General features: G+C 43.6%; 1 protein-coding gene across 1 annotated transcript in view; it reads right to left on the bottom strand.

Annotated features, from left to right (window-relative positions):
- pola1 (polymerase (DNA directed), alpha 1) overlaps positions 1–24,697 on the bottom strand; it is a 121,245-nt gene that overhangs the window by 13,410 nt on the left and 83,138 nt on the right. The window contains exons 35-36 of the mRNA XM_080751720.1: positions 12,847–12,963; positions 1,939–2,035 (exon numbers count right to left, since the gene is read on the bottom strand). Coding sequence (XP_080607846.1) covers positions 1,939–2,035; positions 12,847–12,963 — 214 coding nt within the window. The remainder of the gene's footprint in view (positions 1–1,938; positions 2,036–12,846; positions 12,964–24,697) is intronic.

Below are 24,697 nucleotides of genomic sequence, written 5' to 3' on the forward strand. Positions count from 1 at the left end.
ATATGGTGTTTACCATGAAGTGCTGAAATAAACTAGAAAGATACAATTCTGGGAAATTGAAAGTGTGGTTGCCCTGACGCGAGTCACGAGTGTCTTATCATTTGTCCCTTTCATGCCCATATATGGATATCTCTATCTGTCAGTCCTTGTCCCTATTTGAGCAGTGCTAACATTCCGTCCTTGTCCCTTTATGCCCATATATGGAGATCCCTGATCAATATTAAGCCCATATCTTGGAATGCCCATATATGGACATAATGTGTCAGTCTCATGTGGTCTATGACGTCAGACATATATGATATCAGTCATCTCCATATTTGGGAAAAGTTGAATTTCAGCACACAGAAAATGTATTTATTTATAAATAATATAAACTAGTAAGACGCCTCAGGGCGACAAGCCAGGTCGCGCCATGTCTTGGCCGTCTGGCCAGTGATGTATATCGGACCAGTTACCCATATATGGAGACTCCTGGTACCCATATATGGAGATCCATGTACTGTATATGGAGAATGGAGATATGCTGTGAGACCCCAAACATGAAAATCCTATGACCTATGATCTATCACATCTGACATCACATCATACATACAGTACAATCCCTTTTATGCCAATACATGGAGATCCCTGTCTGAACCATCCACAAAGATGTGGGCTGTCTACCTCCATATATGGGCATTCCCATGTGAAGTCCTGTTAGATATGGACTTAATATTGATGACATCAGGGATCTCCATATATAAAAGGGATTCTGTTAGAGTGGTTCCCATGACATCACAACATACAGTCCTATTTATGCCCATACATGGAGATCCCTGTCTGAACCATCCACCCCACTGTGATGTCACCTGTTTAGGCCCATATATGGAGTTTCTGCTCTGAGTTTCTGACATCACTGTGATGTCACAGTGATGTGTCAGGGGAACCACAGTGTCAGGCGTTAACCGTCCGGACGGATGGATACGGTGAAGCTGTGACGGTTCTGACAGTAAACGCCGACCTACGGTCACTATAGAGGGTATGCACGTCCACTGGGTACCGCCCCCCTAATCTAGACTGAGTGGCAAAACATTGAGCAGCATGGAGCATTGGAGTTTGGAAGTGCTAGTTGCAAATCACTCAACGGCCCTGCATACCACCTGTTTCTAATTTGCACATAATGCAGGAGGCAGCAGGATGTTGAGTTGTTGAAAACGAGTGCTTCCAAACTCTGACACTTGGAAAAATAAAAACCTGCACAGGATGTCTTGACAGAAAGTAGCTCATAACATGCCTATGGTGGATTTTTATGAAACAAAAACTTTGCAGATAGAAAGAGGATAATTCAAGCTTTCAGTACAGCCACAATGTTTGGTGAGTTAACTTTGTTTAATACAAACAGATAGGACTTTTCTGTTTGGATGTATGGGCTGTCAATGGCAGAACTGAGTTTTTTTGCCACTCAGTAGGCGTGTTCCCACATAACTTCCAGCAACAGTGATGTCACGCGCATACCCTCTATTGCCCCGTTAGGGCAACAACACCAATAAAAAACGGTCGAACAGACCGAAACGTTGTTGTACTCCAATATATTCTTGCATTTGGGGGATCATGTGCGGGGAGATTTTTCTTTCAGTAATTTGGGCCCCTGGTCTGGTCTTATCCTAAGCACCGGTCGCCTTTGTAGGAGTGCAATCGACTTGCACTTTGTTTAACACAAAGTGAAATGCAATAATCAAAAAGGTAGCGAATGGACTTGGTAGCAAAGGATAGCTAATGTTGCAACAGACTACAGCAGTATGTAATGTTACCTTGATCAACATTGTACATAGTCCACTCTGTTTTAGGCTTTTCTATTCAAAATAAAATGGAGAAGTTATATCCACTAATGGATATAAAGAGGGCTCTCTGATTGTGGCATTGTGTGTGTGTGTGTGTGTGTGTGTGTGTGTGTCTTACTTTTCTCGTCCAGCTGTTGTACTTTGGTCACTGCATGGTCCCAGTCGAATATGAACCTATAGAAACACAGCTGGTTGTACAGGGCCTTCTCGGAGTACTGTGGAGAAGACACACACACACGCACGCACGCACGCACGCACGCACACGCACACGCACACACACACCAACAAGGGATTAGCACACCACTATTTCTGTCATGATAATTACATTTTACCTGACGGATTGTCACTCAAATAATCACAATTAACGATTTAATTGTGTTTCGCTGTGTCGTTGAACACTGGAATATAATAAAGGGAAAAAAAAGTATATTTCTGTTAGGCTTTTAAGATTGCACAGGGCAGATGACAAATAACCTAAATATACAAAGAAACGAGTTGTATACTTAAAAAGAATAATAAGAAGGAAAAACAAGATCTACTATTTCCACAGAAACTATTACTAAGCAATCCAGGTACTTGCAGTACAACAACCCTGCTTGTTTACCCTAATATTACACTTATCCATTCTTGTTTTTAATACTTGGCTGCCGAATCGGAAGGCTTATTAACTATGTAACGGAACAGAGTAAGATAGTTTTCTGGCTTGGTATGCTAATCTCATACAGTACGTCTGCCTAACACCCCCTCCCTCCCCACACACACGTACACATCTCTCTCTGCATCCATAACTCATCCCTGAACCCGGCTCCCTTCCTCTGTCTGACATAATAAATGCCAGAAAACAAATTTGCTCGCCTTGTTAATCTCCACTGCAATTAACAGGATCCACATGACGACAGGCAGCCAGAGGTAGACAGAGGGGAGAAGCGAGAGAGAGAGAGAGAGAGAGAGAGAGAGAGAGAGAGAGAGAGAGAATACAGTGTCAGAACAGAGAGAGAGAAATAAAGAGAGGAATGGGCCTGAAATACCCTCCCTCATAATAGTTTGTTGTGATAAGCCATTGTGAGAGAGGCTTGCGAACAGCAGAGGCTGTCAATTTGATTAGCCATTATACTGCATGTTTAATTGCAGTTATTGGCTCATCATCTCCCTGCTCCGCGGCAGAGGGCAACGCTATGCCCCGACCGCACACAGCCATCAGGTGTGCTGCCGCGCACACCGCTTCATTATTACCACCGGGGAAGAAGGCTCCGACAATTCCTGTGTGCATGTCTGTCTGTGTGTGTGTGTGTGTGTGTGTGTGTGTGTGTGTGTGTGTGTGTGTGTGTGTGCGCGCGCGCGCGCGCGCCGCGCGCCCATTATACCTGCCAATCGCTCATGAGCGTGATTGTAATTTCAGTTTTAAAAACGTCGCTGCATAATTGAGTGGAGAGGGAATTTAACGCGACTGATTTTAACAGTGATGGCTTCCTGGGTTCTGGCCGACTGGCACGCACAGCTGTTGACCACTGATGTGATGATGCCTGGTCAACGACCGAACACATGCACATCTCCCATTGTGGAGCCTCGGTTACGCTAGCCAAGGTTGAACTAGCCGGGGCCGCATAAATAACGCACACGCTGGTACTTCCTCCAGAAAAAAAAAAAAAAAAAAAACACACAATACCGAATGTAGGCGGGCCAATGGCCACATGGAGATTGACTGACAGGTGTCAGAAAGGCGTGGCTAAGATGTTACAGGTCGTTATTGAATTTGGAGCCCCTCAACCCTGCCACACACACACACACACACACACACACACACACACACGCGCACACACACACACACACACACACACACACACACACACACACACTCCTCGTCATTCGGCTCAGGGGCTTTGTTCCTCACTGAAACCATTTCAATTTGCACCAGAAATCTGCAGCATTTTCAGCCTGACTGCCTAAAGGCGCAAACCAGCTGTGAAATTGCCTCTCTGCTGGGAGCATAGGACCCCACCAGCCCCCACCAAGTAGGCCCTTTGCTCCCTTACCCTCCCTCCCTCCCTCCCTCCCTCTCCCCTGACTGGCTCCTACCTACAGCACCAACCCCACACACCCAACACGCACATCATTTGTTGGGTCTTATCGGCCAAAGAGGACGACCAGTGCATGCGTAAATGTGTTTGTACGCAGAGAGAGAGAGAACAGTGACAAAATGAATAGAATGAACAAGAAAGGAGGGAGATAAAGAATACCAAAACACAGAGCACAATAGACTGAGCAATCTAGACTTTCCCAACGTCTTCAAAACAACTTCACTGCATCTCACACAGACACAAGAAGCCACACACGTACAAGGGCTGACCCATTTCGAACGGAAATATTCACAATTTGGATCCACATATGTGATTTACAAGCCTCCAATGTGTTGCAGCGCTACTTGTTGAAAGCTTGTAGATCTGCTCCCCTACAAAAGCATGTGAAAAAAAATCTCCACCCCCCCAGGCCCCCTCCACCATTTAGCACTAAGTGGCTAGAGTAGGGTGACCAGACGTCCCGGTTTACCCGGGACAGTCCCGTTTTCAAGCTGCGTGTCCCAGTGTCCCGACAAATATCTCTAAAACACTAATTTGTCCCGGTTTTCGCCAGAATTAAAATAATAGTAGCTGTTTTCAGTGGTTGCATGACATTTATCATGTTCTTTTCATGAAAACATGCTCACCTAACCAATCAGAAAACATGAAAAAAATCATTGCGTGTCTGAATTCAACACTGAGCCTTTTTGTCAATCACTCACTGCCTGTTTGCAACCCTGCGATGTGTATGTGCGCGTGCACAAACGTTAGAGAATGGGCACGCGTGTGCGCGGTAAGGTGCGCATTGCTTTTCGCGTCCCGGTTTGAGTGGCTGAAATTATGGTCACCCTAGGCTAGAGGCTAACACTAACTGAAGCCACAGTTATAGCCTCACCTAAAATCAATGTTTTGAATGCCATCTCGAGATATTTACAGCTAAGCACAAGCATAATGATGTACGGAGCAACGTACATAACAATGAGAAATGCTGCACAATCAGTCACCGTTTCTCCATATGGATATGCAACCACACACACCCAGCAACACGCACATCATTTGTTGGGTCTTATCGGCCAAAGAGGACGACCAGTGCATGCGTAAATGTGTTTGTACGCAGAGAGAGAGAGAACAGTGACAAAATGAATAGAATGAACAAGAAAGGAGGGAGATAAAGAATACCAAAACACAGAGCACAATAGACTGAGCAATCTAGACTTTCCCAACGTCTTCAAAACAACTTCACTGCATCTCACACAGACACAAGAAGCCACACACGTACAAGGGCTCACCCATTTCGAAAGGAAATATTCACAATTTGGATCCACATATCTGATCTACAAGCCTCCAATGTGTTGTAGCGCTACTTGTTGAAAGCTTGTAGATCTGCTCCCCTACAAAAGCATGTGAAAAAAAGAAGAAAAAAAATCTCCGCCCCCCCAGGCCCCCTCCACCATTTAGCACTAAGTGGCTAGAGTAGGGTGACCAGACATCCCGGTTTACCCGGGACAGTCCCGTTTTCAAGCTGCGTGTCCCAGTGTCCCGACAAATATCTCTAAAACACTAATTTGTCCCGGTTTTCGCCAGAATTAAAATAATAGTAGCTGTTTTCAGTGGTTGCATGACATTTATCATGTTCTTTTCATGAAAACATGCTCACCTAACCAATCAGAAAACATGAAAAAAATCATTGCGTGTCTGAATTCAACACTGAGCCTTTTTGTCAATCACTCACTGCCTGTTTGCAACCCTGCGATGTGTATGTGCGCGTGCACGAACGTTAGAGAATGGGCACGCGTGTGCGCGGTAAGGTGCGCATTGCTTTTCGCGTCCCGGTTTGAGTGGCTGAAATTATGGTCACCCTAGGCTAGAGGCTAACACTAACTGAAGCCACAGTTATAGCCTCACCTAAAATCAATGTTTTGAATGCCATCTCGAGATATTTACAGCTAAGCACAAGCATAATGATGTACGGAGCAACGTACATAACAATGAGAAATGCTGCACAATCAGTCACCGTTTCTCCATATGGATATGTAAACAAATTGAGCATTTAAGATGCGCCACGACGATTCATTAACACCAGTGGAACAAGCAGCTCAAATGCAAACAAGGTTTAGAATTAAACAGAGTATAAATCCATGTGTTGACTGACGTCAACACCCTCCTTTTCGGTAATGTCACAATGCGGATTACAGTCTAATGTCAGCAATGTATTATAAAGCATCTCTATAGAATTTGTTTTGCTTGATATAGTCTAGCCTGCAACTCTGTTGAATATAATGTAGCCGTATATCTGTTATCAGGTTAGACACGCCAAGTGAGGAGCGCAGCTTAAGCTCTCATTAATCCCCGACTGATTATTTAATTATCCACAACTAATTATTTCATTTTCAGGTGGCACAGGGATAAAGTTCCTGTGCTCAACCACGGAGACTAGGGGTTTGAGTCCTCCGCTGTGCCTCTGGCTTGGCCAGTAGGCCAATTGGCCAGGGATCCATTCCAACACAACAGACCATGTTCGCTGGAAGCTGGACGGGAGGGTGTTCTTTGTGGCTACACAAGCGACTCCTACAGGTCGCTTGCGTGTTGAACTGTGAGGAAAAGAATGTTCCTATGTGGATTTGGGGTTGAGGAAACCTCAGGTCAAACCCTGGGTTTTTACATGTACACATGTTTCACTTCTTCAAAGCCATGCCATTGTGCTTTAAAAAAAAATATATATATATATATATATTAGGGCTGGGGATCGATTAAAATATTTAATCGAATTAATCGCACGATTGTCCATAATTAATCACGATTAATCGCAAATTAATCGCATATTTTTTATCTGTTCTAAAACTACCTTAAACAGATATATAATACTCATATCAACATGGGAGGTAGACAAATACCTAGTTTATTCAAATTCTATATGACAAATAGGCTTACTGTCCAGAATATTCGAGAAAATGTTTCCATTAGGACAGATTTAAATTAACTTTTATACATTTAATCACTTTAACCACAGCATCCCTATTCTGGGGGGAACATTCACCAAAAATAGCTGATCTACAAGCTCACAATAAGATGCGTTGTGAGCTTGTAATCAGCGTTTTACAAAGCATAGAGGCTCTAGGCTTAACTGAAGTATTGATAGGCTACATTTTAAATATTATCAAAGTATTCTGGGGCAAAATTTGCATTTCCATTAGGACAGATTAGAAATAAATTAACTTTTTACTTGGCATTTAATCACTTTAACCACAGCATCCCTATTCTGGGTGGAACATTCACCAAAAATAGCCGATCTACAAGCTCACATAAGATGCGTTGAGAGGTTGTAATTTTTATTTTGTGAAGAGTTTGTGTATGGAAAAATTACTCAAGTACAGTGCAGCCTTTTACAAAGCATAGAGGCTCTAGGTTTAACTGAAGTAATATTGATAGGCTACATTTGAAACATTATCAAAGTATTCTGAGGCACCGCACCCTGGACTGGTGTTACGATTATGGCACCCCTAGTTCACTTTGATAAACCCTGTTATTATGTAGACACTGTGATGGCTCGTTGGTAGCCTTAGATTAACAATACATTAACATTAACGTGACGACCCCACAAATTGCGGTGGTATTGCTTGGAGATTATAGGCTATAGCTCGCTGAAGATGTGTGGCACAAGGCATTATGCCCATCCAGTTCCCTGGCCCCTGCGATCATGTTGTGTGCACTGTCGGTGATCAGCAGTTTGCTGACTTTATTTTCAATGATACACTCTCCGCCTACACGCATGGTGGAGGCTTTGGGGCAGACAAGCACAGACAAGTTCCAGGGCTAGTAGGCTAGTAGGCTACGTCTGAAGCTAACGTGAAGCTAACGTCTTCATAACAGTCATCCCATGCAACAGAAGCCTCCACTCTCCGTCAAAATAATGCGCTGTGTTCTCGAGAGAACTGTGATTACTGAGTGAAGTCTAATAGTCTCTCCAATGAGTGCAACCGTGGTCTGTCTGCCCCTGCCTGTGTTCCAAAACCTCCACCGCTCTGACTGTCTGTGTGACTGTCTTGTTTACTACTGCGTGTCTCTGCAGGCTGCATTCGCTTCCTGACTACGGGGTGCACCGAGGCTCAAAACTCACTGCACCGGGGGGGCAAAAATCACAGCGTTAATCGCGCGTTAAAAATATTATCGCCGATAATAGGATTTTGCGTTAATTAGTTAATATCGCGTTAACTTCCCCACCCTTAATATATATATATATATATATATTTATTTATTTATTTATTTTGGGGGGGGGCTTTTCTGCCTTTATTGATAGGTGCTGACATGAAACGGGGAGAGAGATGGGAGATTACCAGCCTAGGTGCCTGGACCACTACCCTGTGGCCCAGGCCGCCATTGTGCTTTTGTGTGCACCTATAATCACCCTACAACCGAGAATGATTGAACCGCTACAACATTGCACTTTGTGTACTTATAAGATATACAGTAATATAAATAATAGTCTAACGGGGGTGCTTTCTGTGTATGTATGGGTGTGTGAGAGCACAATAGACTTCACTGCTTGCTTATTATTATGTGCCCAACACGTCATACGTTCCATCTTGTATAAGGCAACCTTTATTTAGTGACCGTATACAGTATGATGGCCTGAATGGACTAGCCGTCTCCTTAAACATATGGCTGCGGAGTTCTACTACTTTAAATGGTCATACCATACCATAAGGAACACATTCATTTAACGGATTGCATAAAAAATATTTAGTTAGATTAATGATAAAGCAGTGATATTATAAGCCTTGAACTTGAGCCTTCATACATACTGTACAGTCCGTTTTTTCTCCGGCAGCAATCCTTCCTGCACTAAGCAGCTGCAAATGTGTTGCTTTTAGCCAGTATATTACGTTTTAAATGATGCATTGCCCTTCATTTGTAAAGCTTGCTTCTCTGCTGCTAGTGAGTTTGTTCATGTTTGCTATTGTCCATATGTTGCATACACTCACCCTTTTGTGTGAATACACAGCCACGCATAGCTAGGCTTTATCGAGTTCACCACTGCTGTGTGACCGCTTAGTGTGACTGAGACACGTTGGGGTTCGTGAAGCCAGATCATGAAAAGATAGCCTGCGTTATGTTCAACTAGCTTCATAGTAGAGGCCTCTGATGCCTAGCAAGCCAATATAGTTGGTATGGCTTGGAGTCCAATACACGTGTGCACGCACACAGACACACCACAGCTGCAGAGAAAGAGGGCAAGATAAACACACACGGGCGTGCACACACACAAACACACGCAAGTACAAACTTTAGTGTTTTAGATGCAACGAGCGCTATTGCCGGTTTTCGCAGTCTTCACGGCGATCGGCTTCACAAGGCACCGTAATGAGTCAATATATGGAAATCTTTACTAGGCAAACATGGTGGGAAACAAAGGCATTTAACTGGCACCCGCAAAGCCTCCAACAATTCAGCACCCGTAATTTCTCTCCATTGAAAGGCATAATTGCCTGCTATTTGAAGATATTCATGCTCAATTTTTGAAATTAATTTCAATTGGGGGGAAATGTAGAAATGTCAGCTCCAGTGAAAGGGATTTGATTTCAATTATGCTCACTCAAAGGACTGTGATTTCCAAATACACTTAAGCAAAATTATGACAAGAATTTTTTGTTCAGCAAAATTCTGTGTTTAAAGAGCGATTAAGGGATAATGGGGCAGCTTTAAGCCGGCGGCGAATGCAGCCAGCTCCCTCTGAAAGGCACTCAATTATCTCTGATTGCTCCCGCTATAATGTATCAAATAGAGATACCTGCTATTGCCGTAATTTGTGTGAAAATTAACATGCTGCAATTTCCACTAGAGGGAAAAAGGGAGCTCTAATGGGGCGCCTGAGCGAACGTCAATAAGAAATGAGGAGAGAGAAAGAGACGCTGGGAGGGTGAAAGGAGAAAGAGAAGAGAGAAAGGGAGGGAGTGTGTGTGTGTGTGTGTGTGTGTGTGTGTGTGTGTGTGTGTGTGTGTGTGTGTGTGTGAGAGAGAGAGAGAGAGAGAGATAGAGAGAGAGCAACGCTATGGTAAAGACAGAAGAGAGGAGGGTGGGGTTGTAAGAAAATGAGAAATATGTCAGTCAGAGGAACAGACGTTATTTGAGATACACAAGGTTGAGGAAAAAAAAGAATCATAGCCTATTTGAGATAAGCGCTGACGAGAGAGAACGGAGAAAGATATATAGAAGGGCGGAGAAAGAGAACGAGAGAGAGAGAGACGGAGGGGGCGAGAGAGAGAGAATGAAATTTAATTTACTGAAAATATTACAATTGCACCTGTGCATAACTCCCCCAAATTACCAACCAATCAAGGCAGAGTGCCTATTACTCTCCCATTACATGGAGATCAGATCACGCTCTGAATCTGTCCGTGGAGAGAGAGAGAGAGAGAGAGAGAGAGAGAGAGGGGGGAGGTAAAAAAGGGACACGGAGGGAGGAGATCCGCCCGATTTATACTCGGGTGGCGCACTGATGTCATACGCCGAATACGGTCGATCTGCAAGCCGTCGGTGCGTCGCATTTGCAACGTGTCCCGAGCTTGTAGATCGACTATTTTTCGGTATGCGACACCAGTGGTGGCAGTCACAGAGAGAGAGAGAGAGAGGGAGGGGGGGGGGGGGGGGTAACACCCACAGTGACAGTAAATGTGGCGTGATGCGTTCGAGCACAGGAGGAGGGAACCGAGGACGAGCGCGGCGGAGCGGGGAGACCGTTGAGTCGGGAATGCTCGCTCATGTTCATCTTCCGCTACAGCCTGGAGTGCATCGATATTATTATTGAAATGCTAAAATAATGTCAGTCTGCATTCTTTTTTTCTTTTTTCCAACAGGTACACACAGGACGCATTTAATTTGAGCAACGATGGGCTACCAAAGCTGACCACCGTAAATGTAAGAAGCATTTAGCTACTTTAGCACATCGTCGTTGTCAGGTGGAAGCCTTGTATGACCAAAACCTTCCCCCTTTTTGTTATTTTAGAAACGATTTAAAATAGTGAAAATAAAAGATCTACAAGCGCACACAACGCATCGCAGATCACCTATTTTCACAAGTTTTGTGCTACCGTCTTGTATGATGAAGCAGGGCTACAATTTACGAAAGAATGCACAGATTTGAAACTTGGGAGATACAAGGTTTCTGCCCGACAGTAATGATATTTTACACTTACTTACATTATTTTTAAAAAACTTGGAAATACATTTAAATTGTCGGTGACAACAGTGTATCCCTTTAAATTAAACCGTGCCTACCAGCAAATGCAATCTAATATAGATATTAGATGACATAGGCAGTTAACTGGTGATTAAGTGTGTCAGAGTGCAAGCATGTGACTGAACGCTGAATGAGACTGGCTGATTCTCAGCCACAAACACCTGGGCCAACAGACCATCAGTGATATGATTCATGATGTTAGGGTGTTTAACTATACTTGTACTGTTCTCCATTTTTGTCCAATAAAATACTCAATCAACCGACGTGTAGGTTGTGCTGTTCCACTCCTGGCTACTAGTGTGTGTCAGACAGCAAAAAGGTTAGTGCCCAGTCTGTCCACCTCATAGGTCCATTTCAGCTGCTCTTTTAACTTTTTAATTTCAAGGAACCCCATAAGTCTGACAGTTAGACACACCCATACACACTCGGAACCCTTTGGAACCCTCTCAAATAACAATGACCCCACTTTGAGACCCACTGGTCTATTCAACACCGTGTTTGCCTGAACAATGTCCAAATGAAATGAGAATATTTTAAAGCCAATTCATTCATAAAGAAAAAAGAAACGAAGGCACTCTTCTTTAAAAATTTAAAAGCATTTATTACGTGGTGGCTAATTCATATTTTAATAATAATTAGTGGCTACTGGTTTGGATGCCATGTGCTAATTACTGGCTACCTGGACTATTGGCCGAGACGGAAATCTGAAGTTACTACTGCTGCTGGTAAATGAAACCAAAATCTTGATGTTAATTTCCCGCTGCACTTGTGATGTTGATGATGGATGCTCTTGATAAAAAAGCCACGTTAAATCAAAATGGCTAAAATGTAAATATCAGTGCACATTGTGGCCTCAACACAGTTTCAATGAAACAATGTTGTATCGAATAACGAAGGTCAAAGACAACTAGTGAAAGAAGCAGATAGAGGAGGTGGGGGAGAGAAGAAGGGAAAAAACAGGCACAGAGTTGAATTCTGCTAGTGGTTTAAAGTGCCAGGGCCTTCATGGCACAGTAATGGACGCCTAAGTGACTATGGTGGCAGCAGAAATCGCTCCATAGGTTTACAACCTGTCGCCACAGAGCCAGACACACAGAGAGAAAGAAAGGGAGACGAGGAAATAGGTGAGGGACTGGTGTAAGGGGACAAATGGGGACAGCTAAGGTTGCCAGTTAACGTCACTCTAAATGGAGAGAGAGGAGAGGGAGTGAGAGAGGGAAGAAACATTTTTAGTTGAAAGGGGGACTATTTCTTTTAAATCCGGTGGTCCGGATAACAAAGTGCTCATAAGGTTTCTATCAGCCGCAGACTAAACTACCAGCTAGCACTTAATGCCTTAACACACACACACACACACACACACACACACACACACACACACACACACACACACACACACACACACACACACACACACACACACACACACACACACTTTATCACCAGTACCGTTGTGCATGTGGTGTAATATGATATTAATCAGCTCACATGGAATAAACTGGCTCCAGAGCACCATCACCTGGACAAAACTCACATTATTCATCACGATTGTGTGTGTTCTGTTCATGTCTGTGGTCTGTGAGAGTGTGTTTATTTGACCTCTTGCCTTCATTTAATAATGTACTGTATGTCTTTGCGTGTTACATTCATTCTACCACTTGTATTTGAATGCTGTGTGTGTGTGTGCATGTGTGTGCGTGTGTGTGTGTGTGTGTGTGTGTGTGTCTGTCACCTCTGGTCTGAGGGTGGCCCTGGTGCAGGCGGGGCAGATGGGCCCGTGGCGAGAGAAGGAAATGGGGAGACGTCTGGTCCGATTCTGGCACGCTGGGTCCTCACACACCAACCAGCCCTGAGAGAGAGACGGGAGTGCGACAAGACAAATTGAGGTGGCGAGGAAAGGGTGAGCGAGGCTAATCGAGACAAACAAACATGGGCATCTGCATTTTCCTTCTTATTCCACACTGTAAAGTTAACCTGTATTTTGAACCAAGAACAGACTTTAAACTGATTTTAATATATGTTATAATTGAATAAATCCATTAATCTGAAAAGGGGAAAGAAAACGTAACCCTGTATTATACTTTGGCAATTTTCACGATTCTTTTACGCAACCATTGTACAACAATCTACAAGCTCGAAATGCATTGCGACGTGTTTTGAGCTAGTAGATTTGCTATAAAATCAAAAGCTTGTTAATAGTAATCGAGGGAAAAGTTTTAAATAATCGGATTAGCCTCAAGGTTAAGGAGCTAGGCTTTGATACCTGACAGTGTGTCCCCGGGTTTGATTCCCGAGCCCGGCCACAGATTCGCTGTCTATCATTTCTCTTCTTCCTGTCTCTCTCCACTGTACACTTAAAGGCAAAAAAATCCCCCCAAAAAAAATATAAATCTCTCTCTCTCTCTCTCTGACAGTGCATTGCACTTCCCATACAAGCAGAGCAAGGGACAGCCAAAGCGGCAGTGGTTGGGACCAGGGGCGTCACAAGGTGGGGAAAGTGGGACTGAGTTACTTGTATATAGCTGATATACAAGCTTGGTGTTGCGCTGCGAGCTTGTAGATCTGCTATTTTTGAAAAGACGTGAAAATGTGTACAAATCTTTGATTATTATGTAAAAATGTTGCTTCTGGGGGGTCCCTGGAACTAAATATCCCAAATACCTAATTTTGGGGGTCCTTCACATGAAAAGGTTTGAGCACCACTGACATAGAAACATAGGTTTTTCAAAAAACCTCTAAAAGCTCGCAGCGTGGCACCGTGAGCTTGTATATCTGCTATTTTTCAATAGTCTAAATGGGTTAAACCCCCTCCCCCAATGAAGAACATTCATGGGGGGCCCGCAGTGAATCCTTGTACCCAGGGCCCAGAATTTGGTGCGACACCCCTGGTGGTGGGGACCCCTGGCCTGCAGTGAGTTGGTGGCCTTGGGCAGGTGCAGTGGTTTAACCCCCGCCTCCCCCTTCTCCCCACGCCTACTCAATCTGCCTCCATTCATCTCTGCCTGTATGCCCTGTCATTACTTAGTGGGGCTTAGAGGAGGGGGGAGGGAGTTAATACCCAACTAATGACTGGGCTTGAGATCCACCCCAAACCAAGTGATTTCATTTGCGTCATCTCGTCTATCCGTCCGTCCACCCGTCAATGTTCCCTCACGCTGAACTCTGACATCACCACTGCACCTGTCCTCCTGCCAACACACTTCCTGTGTGATGATGGCCTTGCTTAACCCATTAAGACCCTGATGCCCATTCTACAAATGCCTTCTAAATCATTCTCAAAACCCTTTCATGCCAAGCACTAGGCATGGGACGATATGGAAAGCTCATATCATGATTATTGTGACAAAATAAATTTAATAAATTTATGATATTATCGCGATAATCAAAATCCATTATCCTGGGGCGGAACATTTGCCAAAACATAGCAGATCTACAAGCTCACGAGCTTGTAGATCGGCTATTTTTGGCAAAGACATTTGATAGAGAATGAAAAAAAGACTATCAAGTATTATTAATTATAAGTACCTTTTACCAACTAGAAATACTGTTCCTTCGAAACAGTGTGGGCTCGGTTCCAACCCAACAAATAGGATACTTTAAGGTACTGTAAGGTACAGTACCTTACAGTATTGTACTGTACCTTACTATACTGTACTGCACCTTACTGTACTGTACTGTACTGTACTGTACTGTACTGTACTGTAACTTACTGTACTTTACTGTACTCTACTGTACTGTACTTTACTGTATTCTACTGTAACTTACTGTACTTTACTGTACTCTACTGTACCTTACTGTACTGTACTCTACTGTACCTTACTGTACTGTACTGTACCTTACTGTACTATACTATACTGTACTCTACTGTACCGTACCGTACTGTACCTTACTGTACTGTACTCTACTGTACCTTACTATACTGTACTTTACTGTACTCTACTGTACTTTACTGTACTCCACTGTACCTTACTGTACTTTATTCTACTTTACTGTACTTTATTGTACTTTACTGTACTCTACTGTACCTTACTGTACTGTATTGTACTTTACTGTACCTTACTGTACTGTACTCTACTGTACCTTTCTGTACTGTACCTTTCTGTACCTTACTGTACTTTACTGTACTCTACTGAACCTTACTGTACTTTTACTGTACTCTACTGAACCTTACTGTACTGTACATATTATATGTGTTCTAGATCTACATTTTTGATTCTGTGTTTGGGAACCAGCAACTGTCAAATGGACTCCAACTGTAGTGGAGTATATTGAGTGCATATACTGTAGGCTAACAATCCCAGATCACATATGTCCTCCACTATGTCTATAACCAAGGCGTTCTTCTATGTGGCCACTCCAGACTGAGGAGTGGAGCATGGCTTTTATTGTGTTTGTGGATCTGACTTGGAAATGCATTGGTTTTGATATCTCCCTGACAACCAACAACAACCACTAATATGGCTGACTGTCCCTGCGGGCTCTAGGATATATGGCTATGGGATTTACATCCCATCGCCCGGACTTGATTCTTGATCACAGCTGTGTAATCAGTAGAGTGGAGAGGGACATTTATTTATAGTTTTAACTATAACTATAGTTTTATACATCACACAGCTTAGACATTTGGATCAAATCAGAGAGCAGACCTGTGTGAACGCAATGATATAGATAGCATATCTGAAGTGTGAACACTGCAGCCACAGCGCCTTAACATAAACATGGGTCTATTATCCTTCTCTCCACTCTGGGGACCCATTGGAAATGCATTGGGTGCTTAAAGTTAAACATTTTTATTTTTTTATATTTATACTACAAAACATTTCAAAACCAAAAATACAAGCACACTTGTCCTCAGTAAGCTGAACACATAAAAATTTGAATGGTGTTGAAAGGTGTAAGCGTTTAAGAGATGAAGCGCGCCAAAGTTTTGAGGAGATACACATATAGCTATAAATAAATAATGAAGATAACATACGTGTGCTCGCCTTCCAGGCGAGCCCACAATTATGGAGGGTTTAGGTGGTACCAGATAAGCAGCTCGGCAAATAAAACGCAAATTGATCCCCGTGCATGACGGAGGACGATATCACGATGAATTAAATCTCCACGATACGATTATCGTGAGTGTTTTTTTTTTATCAGGATAAACGATAATATCGCTTATCGTCCCATTCCTACCAAGCACCCCTCACCTGACACTCAGCCTGAATTAACATTTTGTTTCACTTCATTATTCAGTCTGAACTCGGTTCCGCCTACGGCGTTTGCAGGGATGGGCGTTGCCAAAAAGAGGCAGTCTTCAGCGATTGGTTCACCGACCAACACATGACATAGTGTTGTTATGTGTGACTGGCTAGTGGCTAGCCTGTTGCTTGCTAGTGCTACTTGCTAACCAAAGAAACAGTCAGAATAGGAGCACTACGAACTAGTAATCAAACACAACATAACATGCCTACTACTGGTGTTTCATAGCGAGATCGATACGATCGCATTTTACCGCAATTTACCGCATTTTATCGCGACGCGATGCGCGGGCGGCGCTGGTGTACTTGGAAACACACATGAGTTCTGGGAAACCCCCACCCACGCTGATCACAAGACGCTGATTCACGGCGCTGATTCGCCGATCGGATTTTCAACCGAGGCAGGCGCTCCTCAATGAGAGCGATGCTAGACCTGAATCGCCAAACAGGTCGCTGTGGCTAGCGATTCAGGGTCTGGAACTAGGCTAAAGCACACCCACAATGTGAGTAAAATTTGGCCTTTAAATTAAAAGTAGACTAAGGTCTCTTAAAGGAGTATAGTAGTTCACCCTCAAAATGACTTGTCCTCTATTGATTACTCACACCATGGAGACTTGAGTTCAATAATATTTTTTTGTATTTGTTGCATTCCTAAGACAAAAATGTGATTATAGTAAATTTACCCCCACAATGGGGGTACATTTCTTGCAATCACATAATACCAAAAAATATTATTGAACTCAAGTCTCCATGGCGTGAGTAATCAATAGAAGAAAAGTCATTTTGGGGGTGAACTACTCCTTTAACACTTCTGCTACCTCTTACTTTGAAGGGATGCTTTGTGCCTTGGTGCCGCGCCGCTTCCTCCGTAGGCCGTTGCTATTATTTTGAAGGGCCGGGCGGGGTTGTTTTTGCGCAGATGGATTATCACTTGACTTCAACGTTTACGTCATCTAGTCAAATGACAGTGTGGGCCCAGAAAAGTGTCATGGCCACGCCCAGCCGAGTGCAGTTTGTACTGTAAACATGCCAGCATTGGGATCAAAATGTATTTTTTTTAGTAAATGAAGTCTCTTTATGGGTCTCTCAATGGATTTGCTATGGAGGAGCTTCACTTCACGTGCACGCCCAATGTGCGTTGTAAACAAATCGCGGACATTACCGATGCGGGCGGGACCGGAGCAACGTACAGTAAGTAATACCAGTAAGACTCCCTAATCGGGAGATAAGCGACCGTAGGTCACTTATCTCCACAAATAGGGCAAACATTTTTTCTTCCAAAAACTTCCTGATCCATGTTGATGAGATGAGTGTAGACATACTGTGTAGTGATTTTCGTGATTTGAGGGCCAAAACTGTAGGAGCAGTGGCCAAAAATGTGTTTTAAAAATCGGCCTGTAGGTGGCGCTAGAAGAGGGCCATGTGAGAAATGAGGGGTGGGGTGTCCGCGTTGCCTTGGCGGACGAATAGGTACTGGCCCCGGCTCTCCCGGACGCTCCTAGCCAGAGTTACGGCATTTTATGTGAGCTGCAGTGGCAGGGGGTCCTCCACTGGGGGCGCCACCACTTTTGCATCCGTTCTGGAGCACCAGGAGTGGGTGGTCCCCAGGAATTCCCCGTGAGCAGCTCCGTTGGGGTGGTCATTTGGTAATTTTTGCACATGTGCTCATTTTTTACACTTGGGGGTCCCCCAGGGAGCTGGGGGTCCCTGGAGCTCTGGGGGTCCTTGGAGGTTGTAGTTTGGCAGGTAAGGAGTGTGTGTGCAAAATCTGGCATGGATCGGGGCAACGGTTGCGTAGATATGAGCAGGGCAAAAGTGTGACGTGTGTGACGGACAGACGGACACCTCGAGCAGCTTTCTGTAGTAAGTGCGACCTCCGGTCGCAAATACTTTTAACGTATTTACAGTAACAGTGAGCGTCGTCAACGGCACCATGATATTAACCCTTTAAATGACGGTGAGGACTGTCAAAGGCAGCAGAAGGGAATCGCCATTGTTCTCCATATCTCCAGTGATGCTGGGATATTATTACTTTAATAAAAACAACTGTCAAAGCGCTGGGCCACAAATACGTGATGTAACGCACACACACACACGCGCTTTCCCAGCCAATCTCCAAATTTGAAAACCACACACACACACACACACACACACACACACACACACACACACACACACACACACACACACACACACACACACACACACACACACACACACACACACACACACACACACACACACACACACACACACACACACACACACACAGAGTAGGTCCCAATTCAATTATAGTGTCCCACAGTTCACAGCTTTACCTAGAAATCACAGCGCCAGGACTAATTATCTAAACAGCGACGCCACTTTGGGCATAAGGCAAGCAAAGCATCATGGGAAATGAGATTGCTCCATTGACACTGATAAATACACAGCTAGGACAACAGCTCCTAGAGGTAGCTGATAAGGTGGGTGTGTGTGCAGGGGTGTCACAAGGGGGGGGGGGGGAGTGGGACTGAGTTTCTAGGGCCCAAGGTGGAGGGGCCTTAATTATTTTATACTTTAGCTATTGAAAAATAGCAGATATACAAGCTCACAGTGTGCTGCTAAATTTGAAGTCGTGAAAATGTGTGCAAATCTTTGAATATATGTATTTTTTACCCAGCTCAAATATTTGCTTCTGGGTGGTCCCTGGAACTAAATATTTTGAGATGGGGGGGTCCGTGGCCAAATACATATGATTTTGGGGGTCCTTCACATGAAAATGTTTGAGCACCACTGACATAGAAACATGTTTTTCAAAGACTTTTTCAAGATTTTTCAAAAATAGCAGATCTATAAGCTCGCAGCGCGGCACTCGGTGCCACGCGGCGAGCTTGTATATCTGCTATTTTTCACAAGTTAAAGCAAAAAATAACCTGTATTTATGCATTCCCAGTCTAAATGGGTTAAACCCCCTCGCCTATGAAGAACATTCATGGGGGGCCCGCAGTGAATCCTTGTACCCAGGGCCCAGAATTTGGTGCGACACCTGTGTGTGTGTGTGTGTGTGTGTGTGTGTGTGTGTGTGTGTGTGTGTTTTCTTGCATTATACGTGCAAAATGTCCCCGCAAGTATAGTAGAACTGAGACATTGTGAGCACCATTTTCCTGGTGCTACCAAAACAAATGGTTGTTTCTTAATAAAATAATTAGGCTTACAATTAAAAATTTGTCTAGGATTAGACATTTCGAGGTACAATTCAGGGGTTAGGGTTGGGAGTTGGAGTTATGCCTGATTTACAGTTGTGGGCTGGCGATAATAGCCTACAAGCTCACGACGCCTTGCAGTGCTACACATTGTGAACTTGTAGATCCACGTAGATTCAGCTTTAGTGTTAGTGTTAAAAATTGCAAATGTGCATTCATAAAATCACCAACGTAAAATATTGATGCCTTATGCAAGTATAGTAATACACAAGCGTGTGTGTGTTTGTCATTATTACCAGGTTATTAACCTGATTGTTTGACACAAGCCTTAGCACACACTGCTGTTCCCATAGGTTCCAGAGATGCATAACGCAAGGCATGCATGCAAACACAATGTTCAAGCGCGAGCAAATAACGTAATTGCTGATCAAGATGTGTGTTTGTGCATCACAAACACATACACGTGGATTGATCTAGTGTGCGAACCACACATGCACAGATAAATCATTAAAAACGCATGACACATTTGAGCATGTATAAAATACATTAAGGGTAAGAGACGTTATATTTTCTTTGGTTAAAAGAAGTGCTAAAAACTGCTTTATATTCCAAATAGCGATCACTGCTATAGACACGGTTTCCAAAACTTTTCCAGAATATTTAACCCAATTTCCAGGACTATATACTGTAACAATCATTCAGCGCGAAAACAAGTCTCTTACTCCTATGTGCAATGCCCAGTCCTTATTTACAGTATATTAGGATAAATGTGCGCGATGTGAGACCGGAAACTGAAGTGAGGAGGAGGCTTCACTTTCCGCTTTAACCGGGTACTCATCATTCTTCTTACGCTACCCCAGACTGTATGACGGAAGAATTTCCAAATTGCGGCCACGCAAGACTATATTTAAGTACAGTACTCAAGTGAAGATACTGTGCATGACCCAGAATTTAGCAATCCAGATGAAAGACGCACATATAGTGTAGTGCAGGGGTGGGCAACTTTGATGATGGCGAGGGCCACTATATTTCCACCGTCATTCCAGAGGGCCACATTACATATTGCTACGTCCTACTTTGTCATTCTAGTATCTCATACAAAAGAGGCAAAAATAGCAGATCTACAAGCTCAAAACGCATCGCACTGCGATGCGTTTTGAGCTTGTAGATCGGCTATTTTTGGTTCTTTTGAATTGGGATCCTGAATAAGTTTTTGTTGTTTTTGAATTGGAATCCTGAAATGTAACATTTTTTATCTAATTTCAAATGCATTTAGTTATATACTCATGTTAACTTTATGAACCTAAATACAAATACATTGGACATACAAAAAATACATTTTAATACTACTATACTAGTCATTAAGCTACTAATATAGACTGACGGAATTATAGCAGGTCATGTTTGGAATTATAACAGCTGAAATCAGTAATATATCAGTATTCCGGTATTAACCTGAGGGCCGCATTAAGTGAAGGTGGGGGCCGCATGTGGCCCCCGGGCCGCCAGTTGCCCATGTATGGTGTAGTGAAACCGAGAAACAGGATAAAAAAAAGAATATAAGAACAAGAAACCCATGAGGAAGGCAAAAGAGCGAGAGAGAAAGAACTAATTGAGGCATTTAGCCTGAGTGGAGGGTGGTGGGGGGTTGGTAGCGTGGAGGCGGTTGTATGTAAAGGAATATAAAGAGCTCATAATTGCATAATTACAGCAGCGGATACCTGACACACTGAATGCAGACGTCAAATGAGTTCCACGTAATTTAACCAAACAGAGGCAAGACCAGGTCATGACAGGAGGACCGCCATCAAACATACTCCATCTAACATGTACCTCTCTCTCTCTCTCTTTAGCCAGTGTTGTTTTTTACAGCAAATTTTGATTTAGTTTTAGTCATAGCCTTTTGAATAAAATCTCATTTAGTTTTAGTCATAATTTAGTCTCCTGAAAAGTTTTAGTCATATTTTAGTCGACTAAATATCATGAGATTCTAGTTGACTAAATCTACAGTTGATTTAGTCAACTAAAATGTATTTTGGCAGGCCTTGATGGCATCGTAATGACTGATTTCACACTTGGTTGAATGCTGAAAATAGCCGATCTACAAGCTCACAACGCATCGCGCTGCGACGCGTTGTGAGCTTGTAGATCTGCTATTTTCAGCAAGCAACACCTGAGAGAAACCAAATATAAAATGACTTTCTCCTCCACTAGTCCCTCCCTAACGTTTTAGTCTAGTTTTTATTTTGTTGACAAAATTGTCAATATATTTACTCTTAGTTTTAGTCATCACAGCTTAGTTTTTATTTAGCTTTCATCAGCGGAAAAAACACAGTCGACACATTTTTCGTCATAGTTTTAGTCGACGAAATCAACACTGTCTTTAGCTCCCTATTCCACTGCTCTGTCGTCTCTGAACCTTAAAAGAAAAAAAGAAAAAGGGGGAAACTCTCCCTTCTGGTACACACACACACACACACCCCAGTAGTGTACTACTGGTCCGTTATTGATAACATGCGTACAGGCGTGTAATGGTGGCTATTTTAATGACGTCACACACATTTTATTTTACCTTAATGTGTATAGTAGGAAACATGTTTGTATAGGAAATGACTAGTTTTTTTTGCTTAGTTTTAATCTTATTAAATCTTCTCAAGGAATGCCTTGAATCATGGGAGCTGAAACTAATAGTTGGCTTTGAACAAAGTATCTCGCTCTTCTTTGACGGTGGCAGAGGCATTGTTTTTGCGTTCAGATAGCATACTGGCAGCAGTGCCCTACTGAAGCCAAAATGCTGGGTTGATTAATGCTTACCATGTATGCAGGGAGTGAGGATGCACTTCCACATTCACTTTTAAATCTGTTTAGAGAAGTAGCTCATAAAGCGAGGGGATAACTGTGGGAACACTGGTGTTGCGTGCACAGACCAGTGCACATTTGCATGCATATCTCGGAGAAGCAACCGTTTAACCAGTTGAAATCCAGCATTGCTATTCTGGGGGAACATTTGCCAAAAATAGCCCATCGTGAACTTGTACAAAGCCTATTTTTCTCTCCGCCAGGCCCGATAAACCCACAAATTTAATATGGTTTAATCGCTATCAAACATTTAAAATTATAATCGCTGTTTATCGCCAAGTGGTCTCTAATCACCCGCGAAAAAGTGCTTCCGGTCTGATTTCCGGCTTCCGCCGGATCAGGTTTCTGTATCCGGTCGGGGGCCGGGACCAGAGCGCAGCTAACGCTAGCTATCAAGTAAACACTGCTAGACGGAGCTGATGGAAGCGTCTTTTTCAATGGGAAAGCTGTGATCGGTGTACACACGCCTGGTGCATGATCCGATGTGCACGCACGCGCCCCCGTTAAAAGGTAAGGACAACGTGGCAGTCGATGTTTTTTAATAGCAGTAAATGAGTTAAGATATCCCAGAACCATCTTTTTCATCTCGAGTCCTCGGCAGCTCCGACCACGAGCTGTGGGATTTTAAGCTAAATCGCTTATTTGTATTGTTCGACAATTACCTTTTTTGTTTACATCTGACTCTCATAATGGTGGAAAAGTCTCCACAGAGTTTTGTCTCTGTGGCGCTGCTGTAAGGAGGCGAACGGTCGCTAGATCCCACGCCCAACCCCCCCGGCTCAGAGTTGCGGTGCACAAGAAATGCACTTTTGGATGGATTCATTTTTTCTCGCCTCTACGACTAGGTTAATGGATGGATTAACAATCAGATACGGTAAGAAAAGCACTCGTCCCCGGAATTCTCCTTTAAGTGGTCGGCATGATGCAGCCGCTTGGAACTGTATGGTCATAAACTACTGGCGGTAAGGGTCAATGATGGATCAAAGCTCCCGCTACTGATATGCTGCTACATGTTTCCGTCTCTACATTAAGACTATCCACTCAACACCTGACCTATATAACATAACCTATACAACATGCCCTTTTATCTATTCTTAACCCCGCGTCCCGACTTCCCTCAAAGAATGTTTGTGGTTAAGGGTTCGGCTGGGGTTGATGTTTGGACACAGGAGACGCTCTTCTGACATGACTCCAAAACTGATGGTATCCACCTGCGACACCGCAGTGACACACACACACACACACACACACACACACACACACACACACACACACACACACACACACACACACACACACACACACACACACACACACACACACACACACACACACACACACACACACACACACACACACACACACACACACACACACACACACACACACACAAGGAAGGTGGGTTGAGGACAAGCATCACACAGAAGCTGTAGCTGGCTTTATTGTGTTTCAATAATCAACACTCCCAGGTCTACACCGAATGGCCTAAAACCCTGTCTTTTTTTTTAACGCCCTCTCCCTCACAAACGTGTATGCACGCACACACGCACACAGTGAATGGATCTCAAAGCGCTCCACTTTGTACATCCTCTGCTTAATCAAAGCATCTCTATTCAACAATTTGACCTTTTGTTCAAAACAGGATTATCACCTCCTCCAGTCCTCATTCACCCTCGCCAGGGGTGTCGCACCAAATTCTGGGCCCTGGGTACAAGGATTCACTGTGGGCCCCCACATGAATGTTCTTCATAGGGGCAGGGGGTTTAACCCATTTAGACTGGGAACGCATTATTACGCGTTATTTTGTGCTTTAACTATTGAAAAATAGTTAAAGCACACAAGCTACAAGCTCACAGCGAGCTTGTAGATCTGCTATTTATTTTAAAATCGTGAAAATCTGTGCAAGTCTTTGAATATTTCAAAACCTTCTATGGTGTTTTGAAAAACCTATGTTTCACCTATGTCAGTGGTGCTCAAACTTTTTCATGTGAAGGACCCCCAAAATTATATGACCCCCCCCCCCCCCCCCCCCCCAGAAGCAACATTTTAGTTACAAAAGTTTTTCACGAGTCACGACTTTTCAAAAATAGCAGATCTACAACCTCGCAGCGCTGAGCTTGTATATCTGCTATTTTTCAATAGCTAAAGTATAAAATAATTAAGGCCCCTCCACCTTGGGCCCTAGTAACTCAGTCCCACTCCCCCCCCCCCCTTGTGACGTCCCTGACTCCCTCTCTCTCTCTCTTCTTGCCCGCCCTCCCCTGCACCTTTCTATCCCCTGCCCCTTCAGCCCATC

Source organism: Nannobrachium achirus (genome assembly GCF_963921795.1).
Source record: "Nannobrachium achirus genome assembly, chromosome: 21".
NCBI classification, from domain to species: Eukaryota; Metazoa; Chordata; class Actinopteri; order Myctophiformes; family Myctophidae; genus Nannobrachium; species Nannobrachium achirus.